The sequence below is a fragment of the Hypanus sabinus genome, chromosome 1 (assembly GCF_030144855.1).
Source record: "Hypanus sabinus isolate sHypSab1 chromosome 1, sHypSab1.hap1, whole genome shotgun sequence".
Taxonomy (NCBI): Eukaryota; Metazoa; Chordata; class Chondrichthyes; order Myliobatiformes; family Dasyatidae; genus Hypanus; species Hypanus sabinus.
In genome coordinates, this window is record NC_082706.1 from 91,717,750 (window position 1) to 91,730,216 (window position 12,467).

At 38.9% G+C, this 12,467-nt stretch overlaps 1 protein-coding gene across 10 annotated transcripts in view; it reads right to left on the bottom strand.

Moving 5' to 3' along the window:
• Positions 1-12,467, bottom strand: part of ubr5 (ubiquitin protein ligase E3 component n-recognin 5) — a 186,750-nt gene that overhangs the window by 84,235 nt on the left and 90,048 nt on the right. For all 10 annotated transcript variants that reach the window (XM_059972068.1, XM_059972101.1, XM_059972059.1 and 7 more), the window contains 3 exons: positions 11,018-11,228; positions 4,106-4,232; positions 3,246-3,397 (listed from right to left, as the gene is read on the bottom strand). In XM_059972068.1, coding sequence (XP_059828051.1) covers positions 3,246-3,397; positions 4,106-4,232; positions 11,018-11,228 — 490 coding nt within the window. The remainder of the gene's footprint in view (positions 1-3,245; positions 3,398-4,105; positions 4,233-11,017; positions 11,229-12,467) is intronic.

Consider the following 12,467-nt stretch of genomic DNA (forward strand, 5'->3'; position numbering starts at 1 on the left):
ATGTATAAACAAACAATAATGTGTTGCATTTATGAAATTGATGAACTCCTGCAGAGAAAACGAAATTACATTTCTGCATGCAACAAAAACATTTTGAACTCCGAAAAAAAGACGTTGGGTTGAAGGTTACTTCATAGGTAGCCTACCTTGGATCGAAGAATTAAAAGAAAGCGCGCACTGGCGGGTGTCAGGCATTGGCAGTGGTGATGTATATTAATAGCGATAAAAAACACGTTGTAGCGGTGTAGCGCTACACGCAGCGCTAAAATAAAGACACTGTAGTCAAAGGTAACTTTATTCGAACTAAACAGCCTTGATTTGAAGCCTTCCTCAACCCGTCCCCGTGGGCGCGGATGCTCCAAAAGACACGTACTCACAAACCCCCGTAGGCTATCTCCCTTAGCCGGAACGGTGGCTAATTGTGAGCCGGTTCGGATGTGCCAGGAAATGGGGTCTCCACAACGTTTTTAGATTGTACAAGATCACCATAATCTTCAAATTTCGAATTACATTTCAAAAACTAACAAACCACGGGGAGCCGCAACACAGAGATCAAAGAGCCGCGGGTTGCCGACCCTTGGTCTAGACAGACATTTTGCAACAGCAACGTCACAGAATATCATAATAACTGAAATGGAAATTAGACTGCTACTTTAAAAGGAACTTATAGGAAAATGAGAAATATGCAGAGGAGCAGGATAAACTGAACAGCTTTTTCATCATATCAGCACAGATCCAATGCTCTAGAAAATCTCCTCCTGTATGTCGAGTTCTATTTTAACACGGCTTGCAGTCTGTACTGAGCTTGCCAAGATCAGTAACTGCAGCAATGCAGCTGAAACATTTGAACCTCTCCTTCTCCCTGCAAAGACACTGTGTGACCTGCTGAGCATTTCCTGTTTTCAGTTCAGACTAAATAAAAATTAGAACAAAGACCAATAGTTGCTGACAATTCTGTCTAAAGATGGGTAATGTAAAAAGTAAACAATGATTAAAAGAACTTCATTTATGTAAAAAGTAGTGCCCTTAGCTATTAAAGAAAAACTACTGGAGAAATTAAGAAGCTAACAAATGCCAAGGATTCATTGGCTCATCTTAGCATTTTAAAAATTCTAAAACAGTCCTTGTGGCTTGGAGGGTATTGAATACAATTCTGCTTTCCAAGAAGGCTTGAGGAAGCATACAAAATTTTAGGCTGATTAGTCTGTTGTGAATTGGTAGGAAATAATTTTAATCTATTAAGGATATTGTACTCTCAGTTTTAAGAAAAATCACATTTAGGAAATATAACTATTAGAACACTAAGGGAAAACTAGCAGCTGGAGTGTATCAAAAGGCATTCTTTAACGTAATGCTGACATGGCTATTAACAAGGCTTCAATCCCATACATCAGGTCAAGATGAGAACTAGTTAACTGAACAAAAACAGTAAAAATGTTTTCAAATTATGACCTGCATTGTCAGTTTGCTACAAAACTGAATGCCTGAAGTTCAGCAAGATACAATGTAAGCTGACAACTCAGATGAGGTACTAAGTTCAACCAGTCCTTTCAAAAGGTCAAGTTCTCTTTCTCACTTCAATTTTTAGTGTTATTAACAGCATATTGCAGAGAATATGCTGCATGCTCTGGAAAATAAAAGACAAAGCACAGTGAAAGTAATACACGAAAATCCAGCTGATCATATTTTTTGGGCTTAATCGATTTTCAAATGCTGTCACTTTAAAAGACCTTTGCTGGAAGTGCTGCACCAAGTAAATAAACATCCCATCAAAAACAAAGCAATGTTTTCTTATTATAGCTCAACTGAAGAATTTGATATGGAAAAAACTGATACAATGGAAATCAAAGAACAAAGGTAACGACCAAATGAATGAAAAATTGGTAAAACAAAAACGGACCTACTGAAACACAAGGAGTGAAATTTTTAGCATCCAGGTCTGGTATAAAAATAATCACATCTGATCAGAAAATTAACTTGACATAAACCACTCAAATGGAACACTACTAGGACTGACAGCTAACAATCACATTTCAGGAACTTGAGTACTAAATTACGGTTGATAGGACAGCTCTGCAGCTAGATATGGTATTAAGGTTCCCTCAGCCTTCTGAGGTGCACATAAAAATTAAGGTATTGTTTGAAGAACAGTCTGTGATGTCCCAGTCAACATGACTGGGTACACACTCAATTCATTCCATGACTGGAGGAGCGCAAATTGGCTGCTGCATTTCCTAAATAAAACATCTTAGAGTCTTAAAAGCACTTTGGGACAGATCATAGAAAGCAATGGGCAGGATCATGCCATGTCCATTGCTAGCTAATGGTTCTGAAAAGAACCAATGGCATGTTCCAGACTTTTGTACCTACATGTAAAGGTTAGCTTTATTTGTCACATGTACATTGAAACATACAGTCAATGAAACACAGTGCATGGGGAGATAAGATTCAAAACCACTTGAATTCTCTCCATTCTGCTGGACCTACTACTGAGTTCAGAACAATGCACAACTGAGCTGAAGAATCAAACTAACTTCACATCCGGCTCCTTAGCATCTCAGCAAGCATAGGCGGTGCATCTAACACTGCCATTCACCTGAATGAAGTCATTGACCTTGAATTTATTAACAACTGAAGCTTTAAAAAAACTGGCATTTAATTGAATTTATTGCTTCAAATGTAAAGCTTTTCCTCCTTCAATTGATTATTTGGAAACAATGAAAAGGCATCTCACAACTTGTGATGTCAGATGGCCAGAAAGTCCATTGCAGTACTGTTTCCACCACATACGGCCTAGCTCCCATTCACAATTCTACCTTGTTGGATGACCATAGAAACAACATTAGTGTGTGTTGGGAACTGTATAGCATGTGGGCTGAGTCCAGTTCAATGCACCCAGATTTTTCTCCTCAATTTGTCTCCAAGAGAACATAGTTAAAATGCCAGTATACAAAAGGATAATGTCAATAAATTTTTTAGCATTTGTACAATGAATGAGCTGGCACTAAAGAGGAATATTTCGCCTTCTTAACATGATCAAATGCTCTTTTTGTATGAAGGAAACCTACTCTGTCCATCAACTGCAAAGAATGCTGTTTATAAGTACATATCAATATTGGATGAAACTTCCATGTTATTACAGCAAACAGTAAACCACATGCAGGTAAGATCACACCAACTTATATAGCTTGAATGAGAATCTGATATTTAACAAATTATTTTCTCATACATCTGGAAAATCTAACCTGGATCAATTGCAGGTGGATCTGGTGCCCAGCTAAGTGGTGCAATAGGAGGAGAGACTGGATCCTGATGGTCACTAGATGAAGCACCAGACTCATGGCGTCCTAAGCCAGCAGCTCGTAGTGAACGTCGCATCATCTCACGTAATCTTAAACTTGGAGAAATTAATTTAAAATACATTATTTTTAGAGAACCTGTGTGTGGGGGAAGAGGAAAGGGAAAGCTGAGAAGGAGAAACTACATTTCTTTAGTGAGTTGCTATGATTGTTAGAGGCATCTGACATCAAGTCACCTGGGTTTGCCAACAACACACACAAAATGCTGGTGGAACACAGCAGGCCAGGCAGCATCTATAAGGAGAAGCACTGTCGATGTTTCGGGCTGAAACGTCGACAGTGCTTCTCCTTATAGATGCTGCCTGGCTTGCTGTGTTCCACCAGCATTTTGTGTGTGGTATTTGAATATCCAGCATCTACAGATTTCCTTGGGTTTGCCAACTGTGGACCAAATGACTACCTTTCACTTCAATTCAGCTAGGTATTTATTAATTTGCTAACCAGATCTTCATAGCTTCAGATATCAACATGCTGACAAAAATGCCTTCTCCAATTTTCTGGAAATTGACATAAATATCCTATTCATTTTAATCACTAAAAATTCAATTAGAATATTTACTATTTAATAGCTAACTCTTCAATTACACCACTCCTGAGCTGAATGGGAACCATTTGCCAAAATCCTTCACCCTTTTCTCCTATGTCAAATGTGTGCAGTTCGAACCCCACCTTATAATGAGGAAATTAGGTGTTACATTTAGATAACTGGCACAAAATTAACATCCAAAAGAATTGTTTATACCTACCTACGACTGCTAGATGGTCCACTTCTGTTACCACTATTATTACTGGACACCACCGATATTGCATTTGCGATGGCCTCAACTGCTGACAATCTCTCTGCAAAGGTGTTTCTCTCAGAACGCTCTGCTTCTGTGGCACAGAGGCATTTGGTCTCAAAAAACAATGATACCAGAAGGAATACAAATTCAAACTTCAAAGAATCCCACAGAAAATCTGATGCAAGTTTCTTAAAACCTCCTTGATGTGGCTCTTATTTCATTCAAAATACAAAGGATTCCAATTAATTGGGAAACATCGGAAGCAGTACATTTTAGCTCAAGTAAGCAACTACCCCAATTAGCCAGTTTGATGGAAGTAGTTAAAATCATAAAGACAAACTACCATTTAAGTAACAAATTATATATTTAAATAAAATACAGAATTAGAACACTACCAATACCATTACAGTACTATAAAATTGTGCATTATATTCTAATAGTTATCAAACGAGGAATTCATCCATTGTACGCTGCCATGTTCTTCTGATTGACTGTAAATGAACGAAAGCAGCACAAACAATGGGCTGCCTACAGACAATTCTTTCAATGATTGCATCCTCCAAATCTTCATTTTTATTATAACATTCAAGATGATTGTCAATATCTTCAAATTTTTCATCTTTCCGAACTTGAAGTAGTGAAGTTTATTTTTTACTTCTCGTCTTACCGCTTATTTCTTGTCAACTAGCGGTGACAAAAATCACTGCTTTTCAACACAAACACATGCAACTAAGACTACTTAAAAACTCTTTGCAATAAGCACAGTGCACGTTTAACATCCACACAAGTGCCAGTGACTGACACTAGTTAGAAACTGTTCAGCAACAGTCTCCTGTCCCAATTAAACAACATTGTGTTGCAACTAAACCAAGGGAATCCCAGCTAGTTTCTCAGTTTTTGTTCATTAACAGTGGTCCCAAATGAGCAGCTGCCCAGTTAACTGATAGTCCAATTAAATGCAATTCACTGTGAAATTTCTTTTAATAAGCAGTTCTTTACACCCACCCTAAACTTCCTCCGATTAAAAAATAGAATATTTTTTCCCCAGAGATTTTGTCCTGCACTATAATCAGCTCCTTTGGTAAATCAGTAGAGCATTTTAGGCACACTTTTTGGATTCTTGAATAGTTTAAAATTTTCACTTCACTCAAATTAAACATAATCAAAGACACTAGTGACATTCGCCCACTTTGCATCAGGCAGAAGATACAAAAGCCTGAAAGCACAAGGCTCAATGACAGCTTCGGGCTAAAACTCTTGAATGGAACTCCTGTAAAATGGGATGGCCTCAATCCACATCTTCATGGTCTTGCATCTTATTAGCCACATACAATGTACTTTCTCTGTAACTACAACACTTTACATTTTATCACTGTTTTCCCCTTATTCTACCTCAATGTACTGAGGTAATGAAATGTTCTGTATTTTGGGCATGCCAAATAAAGTTTCTCACTGTACCTCAACACATATGACAATAACAAACCAATTTATCAAAACCATGAAATTTAAGATTTGCTAGAAAACACATTTCAAAATAAAAGCTTTTGGAATACTCTCTCAAGCCAAGTCTAGCAAACTGGTATAAGACTCTGTACTGGTCAAGGAAAATAACTAAATTTGAGCAAGACAGAGTACAGGTGAACTTCAAAAGTTACAGCAATTGAAAATGATTAACTCAGAAGGTGCAGCATCTCATGAGCTGCTACTTTATTACAACACTCTGAAAAATGTTTCAATAAAATCTCAACTGCAGTATATAGATCCCGTTTCCTGCTTGATGTACTATTCTAGCTTCACCAAATCAAAATACATGTAGACTGCAAATGTTTATTGTAGCTTCACATTTTGTTACTGTTTATCCGATGGATATCTTGACATGATTTAAAATGAATGTATGTACATTTCAAGATCTGAACATTTTAACAACTTTAATCTAACTACTATATATGACCCACTTCAGGGCATTCTTATCTTGAGTTAAAGAGTAGCCTTTCAAGGATCAAAGTTGCCAGGTGGTGAGGCTCATTGGGCTAGAAGGGCCTGTTCCGCTCTATATTTTTAAACAAACAGATAAAATAAAATGGGATTTAGGTGAGCAACTCCATTGTGGACAGTCCCAAGCCTGGCTATGATAGTAGGAGGGTGGATGAGCATGAGGCCAGCAACCTCAGCCTATAAAAACCCAGAGCTACAGAAATGTAAACAGAAGCTTCAAAGACCTTATTTCTGGAAGAGGAAGGATCTTCGACTGCAAGACATATGAAGTCACAAGGTGAAAGCGGAAGGTACAGGGCCAATCAAACTTCGGTCCAGGGCAAAGAACTCTTGCAAGTTGCTGTCAGTAGGGGTGATGGGCTTAAGAACATTGGTGAATATTTTGGATGGCACAGATAAATTGGGACAGAGGACTCATTTCCAAGATGTATTACCCTATGACTCCAAAGCTATTCATTATTTACTTTTACTTCGTCCCCAAGTGACACTAAAGTAGTTGGACAGTTATTCTAGTCCCTTTTTGTTTCCTTGTTTTTGGCCAGTTACTATCACTTTAGTTTGGGATTCTCTTTCATTAATCTGCCCCTCTTTGCTTCTTTCTCACTGACTTACACTTTTGCTTTATCTTCCCTTCCCTTTTCCACCAGCAGTCCCCACTCATCCCATATCCTCATTACCAACCCAAACTTCTGCAATTTCTTTAAAACTGATTTCTAGCTAGGTCACTGACTTACAAAACCCACCCACTTCCTCCACAGATGCTGATGAGTCTGCAAAATATTCACAGCATTTTGTTGTTTCCTTTTAATAACTGAAGATTTTAGCCAACATTATCAATAAATGAAGACACAACTGTTGTACCTTCAGAAACAGTATAGTTATGAACTGAAGCATATGAAAGAATATCTAGAATTAAACAGGCTTTGTGTAAAAGTCACAAATGAAACATCTACGCTCCAACTTGGTTTTATTGACAGTATTCCAGGCCAATGGGATAAAGTACATTTTTCAGGCTTTTACTTCAGAAAATCTGCAAAAGTTGTATCCAAGAGAATGTTGCCCTCAGTGGAGTATGAAGTTATCTTATTTCAAATAGAAACATTTGTTCAGAATGGACAAAATTATTTAAATCTGTGTGGACTGAACCAAATTAGGTCAGTTTTGCAATATCAGTCTCCATCTTAAGTTTCTTTGAAATCGTAATTCTAACAAACTAAACAATTTATTTACAGTAATGTTTTATTGGTTTACAGAAAATATGTTTCCAACCTATGCAACCTGTATTCTAAGTAGTAAAATGATAATGATTAATTCTTAGTGACACTGCTTTCATTCATAGCATTTGTGATCCCATCTTACAGCAATATGGGTGTGTTTATGCCAAGAGAAACCCTCTTTCTGAATGGACCACAATAAGAACAAAGCTTCAACTGCAGAATTATATTCTATTATTAATTCTATCTATAAATATAACCTACCAGAAGGCATTATCAGACTAATTTTCCAAGTGATGTCACAAAACACCAGAAGTGCATCAGCCACACTCAGTTGTTCTTGTTCTTTCCCCCAGTGAAAGGGAAACAAAAACAAGAGCATAATTTAAGGTGAGGGGAAAGATTTAAAAGGGACTTGAGAGGCACTTACTTCAAGCAAAGGATGGGTGAGTATATGGAATGAGCCGCCACAGAAAGTCGTTGAGACAAGTACACTTAAAAGGCATTTGGATAACATATGCACAGGAAAGTTTGGAGGGATATGGGCAAAAGTAGCCATTTGTATAGATGACTCATTGCTTTCACTTCATATTAAGTAATGACAACAGTACACTCCAGTCTCATTCTTCTTAAATAAAGAAACAGTCCATCTAAAAACATTTCAAATCATAGTCAGGGACTTCAACCAGGCTTGTCTGAAGAAAGCTCTGTTCAATTACAATCCGCATCCAGAGGTCCCAACATGGTAGACTACTTTTATACTAAGATAAGGAATGCTTATCATTCCATGTTCAGACATTTTGGTAAATTGGATCACCTGGTTGTCTTTCTCCTACCTGCATTGAGGTAGAGGCTAAAGTCCAAAGCTCAGAAAAGAGAAAAAAAATAGAACACCAAAGGGAGGCTGGGGAGCTGCTGCAGGATCTCTTCCAGTCAGTGGACTGGCCACGTTCAAGAACTCATTTGTGGACCTGAATGAATACACCATGGTTGTCACAGACTTTATTAAAATCAGCTGTTAACAAGTGTGTCCCCACAAAATTATTCAGTCTTCCCCAACCAGAAGCCCTGGATGAACCATATTATCCACAATCCGATGAGGGCCAGATCAGAGGTATTCAAGTCTGGTGACCAAGAAAGTTACAAGAGATCCAGATATGACCTCCAGAAAGCCACAGGTGATTTCCACAGGTGATTTCCAGACTAAACTTGAATCAACAAAGTATGCTCACCAGTTGTGCAAGGCTTAAATACCATCACCTCTTATAAAGTAAAATCAAGCAAAATAGGTGACAACATGAATTTGCTTCCAGATGAGCTCAATGCCTTCTATTCTCGTTTTGACTGTCAAAAGATGGAAGAACCATCACAAATTCCCAAAGCCCCCAGTGATTTCAGTCTCTGATGCTGATATGCAAGCATCCTTTTGGAGAGCGAACCCATGAAAAGCATCCAGCCCAGACAGGGTACCTGGCCAAGAAAAACCTATGCTGTACAACTAGCTGGAGTGTTCACTGAGATCTTTAATCTTTCACTTCAGCAGTCTGACGTACCTGCCTGTTTCAAGCAGGTTTCAATTATACCCATGCCTAAAAAGAACGTAATAAGCTGCCTCAATCATTATAATCCAGTAGCACTTACATCAAGAGTGATGAAACATATCAACTCCTGATTCAAGAGTGACTTGGATCATCTCCAATTTGCCTACCAGAGCAAGAGATCCACATCAGTTGCCATCTCACTGGCTCTTTACTCAACCCTGGAACATCTGGACAGCAAAGAGGTATACATCAGGATGCTCAACATTCAATAATATCTCATCAAAACAAATCAATGAGGTCCAAGATCTCGGCCTCAATACCTCCTTGTGCAATTGGATCCTCCATTTCCTCACTTGCAGACCCCAGTCAGTTCAGATTGGCAACATCTCCTCCACAATCTCCATCAGCACAGGTGCACTACAAGGCTGTGTACTTAGCACCCTGCGCTACTCGCTTTACACCTATGACTGTGTGGCTAAGCACAGTTCCAATTCCATATTCAAGTTTACTGAAGATACCACTGTCATAGACCGAATCAAAGTTGGTGACAAATCAGCATACAAATTGAAAATCTGGCTGAGTGGTATCATAACACTCAATGTCAACAAGAACAAGGAGCTGACTTTTGACTTCAAGTGAAAGAAACCAGAGGTCCATGAGCCAGTCCTCATCAGAGGTGGAGAGGGTCAGCAACTTTAGGTTCCTTGGTGTTATTATTTAGAGGACCAGCCCTGGGTCCAACATGCAAGTGCAATTACAAAGAAAGCTTGGCAGCGCCTATACTTCCAAAGGAGTTTGAAAAGATTTGGGGGGGGGGGGGGGGAAGGAGTATATTAATACTACATCACAGTGAGTTATGGAGATGCCAATGGCCTCGAATGGAAAATCCTACAAAAAGTAGTGGATACAGCCTGGTGCATCATGGGTAAAGCCCTCCCCACCATTAAGCACATCTACACAAAGTGCTGTCACAGGAAAAAGTCCATCAGGGAGCTGTACCACCCAAGACACATCATCCACTCCCTGCTGCCATCAGGAAGGTGATACAGGAGCCTTAGGGCTCACACCACCAGGTTTAGGAACAGTCATTACCCCTCAACCATCAGGCTCTTGAAACAAAACTGATAACTTCACTCAAATTATCTGGTCCTATCATTTCATGTTCTCAATATTTATTGCTTAATTATTTATTATTATTTCTTTATTTTTGTATTTGCACAATTTTTTCACTTTTGCACACTGGTTGAATGCCCAGGTTGCCTTTCATTGATTCTATTATGATTATTATTCTATTATGGATTTATTGAGAATGCCCACAGGAAAATGAATCTCAGGGTTGTACATGGTGACATACATGTACTTTGCTAATGAATTCATGTTGAATTTTGACATCACCTACTAGCATGCAAAAACTAAATATGATTGTTCCCAGTGAACTGTAAACCCTTGACAGTGCAACAATAAAAAGTCCCAGTGCAGGACTGAAAGCATAATACTCCCACAAGATTCATGCACATCGAAATGAGTGTAAAATAATACTTATTTTTCAGGAACAGACTGTTAGCTCCAAGCCCAGTGCATAGCATATCACATTCTTGCACCAAGACCCATCTCGGAGAATGAAAACGAGAGAAAGAAAGCTGAAAAATATTTTCATCTTGACAAATGGGCAATAAACATTGATTTGCAACCTCCACTTAGAAAACAGATTATATTGTTCCAATTTATCAACAATAAAGCTTCTCAGAGGAGCTTTCTGTAAAATTCCTAATTACTTATGCATCCAAATACGGTGACATGAAACCTATCCCCACCACATGAACATCCTGTCATCAAACAAACACCTTAATATTTAAGCAACACACACAAAATGCTGGAAGAACTCAGCAGGCCAGGAAGCATCTATGGAAAAAAGTAGTTGCCGTTTCAAGCTGAAACCTTTCTGCAGGGCCTGCTGAGTTCCTCCAGCATTTTGTGTGTGTTGCTCGGATTTCCAGCAGCTGCAGACTTTCTCTTGCTTGTGACCTTAATGTCTTAACACAGCTATATTAACAAATGTTTATAATCCTCAACTTTATGTTCATTAAAATCAGCCTTCAAATAACAGAAAAAAGATCTTTTCTCACCTTCTTCCTCTTTGGTTTCCTTATTGCTTGTGGGGAAACAGACAGATACACAAGCATGCAAGACATTACGATTCCCATCACACCGATTGCTTAGGAATGTATTTAGGGCTTGTGGTGTTTGTTCCAACAGGACTGCCTGTTCAAGGTTCATCAAGTACTGCCTGGAGGCATCATAATCACATCTCAGTATATGCTGCATTAATGCTTGCTTCTGCAGAAGACAAAATAAAAGCAGTGACTAATTACTGTACATAGGGAAGTCCTACCTGGAGCATGCAAAATGGCTTAAGCACACCTCCATACAGGCACTACTATAATTCTCATTACTGTTTAACTGCAGATCAGAGTACAAAACTATCAGCAAACTCTGCAGTCAAAAAAAAGTAACCGAATTAAGTAATCAAAATATCAGTTAATTCTCAAAAGCTTATCCATCCTACAATCACCAGTCAGTTACATTTGGAACAAAACCATTTCTGTAAGAATGGCATAATTTTCTGCTGAAAGGCAGGACCCCTCCTCCATAATCAGGGCCCAGGACAAAGCAAACATCCCCCAGCTGACTGCACTAACAACAGCTTTAACAGGCTCATCAGCTAAGTTGTCAGAGTAATACAGCATGGAAGCAAGACCTTAACATGGAACTGTGAAGGCCTTTCAAACTACAATGTTGTGCTGACCTTTTCACCTGCTCCAATATCATTCAAACCCTTCCTTTCCAAATAGCCCCCCATTTTACCTTTCATCCATGTGCCTAAGAATCTCTTAAATGTCCCTAATATACTTGCCTCTACCACTATCCCAGCAGCATGATCCTCGCACTACCACTGGGGATAAAAAAAAACCTCATCTGACATCTTCTCTATACTTTCCTGCAATCACTTTAAAATTATGCCCTCTTGTATTAGCCAATTCCACCCTGGGAAAAAGGCACTAGTGGTCCACTCCATCCGTGCCTATTTTCAGGATCAAGTTATCTTTCATGCTCCTTCACTCCAAACAGAAAAGCCTTAGCTCGCTCAACCATTCCTCATAAAATATGCTCTCTAATCCAATCAGCATCCTGGTAAATCTCCTCAGCACCCTCTCCAAAGCTTCTAAATTCTCCCTACAATGAGCAACCAGAAGTGAGCACAATACTCCAGGCATGTTCTAACCAGTTTTATAGAGCTCCACCATTACATCGCAAATCTTGGAACTCAATCCTCCAGCGAATGAAGGCAAACAAGCCAAATGCGTTCTTAACCACCTTCATCAACTTGTGTGGCAACTTTGAAGGATCTATGGATGTCGACCACAAGAACCCTCTGTTCCTCAACACTGCTAAGAATCCTGCCATCAATTCTGTATTCTGCTTTGAAGTTCAACTTTCCAAAGTGTATCACTTCATTCTTTTCCATATTGATCTCTGGTGGTCACCACTTTGACCACCTCTGCATCCCGTCAATGC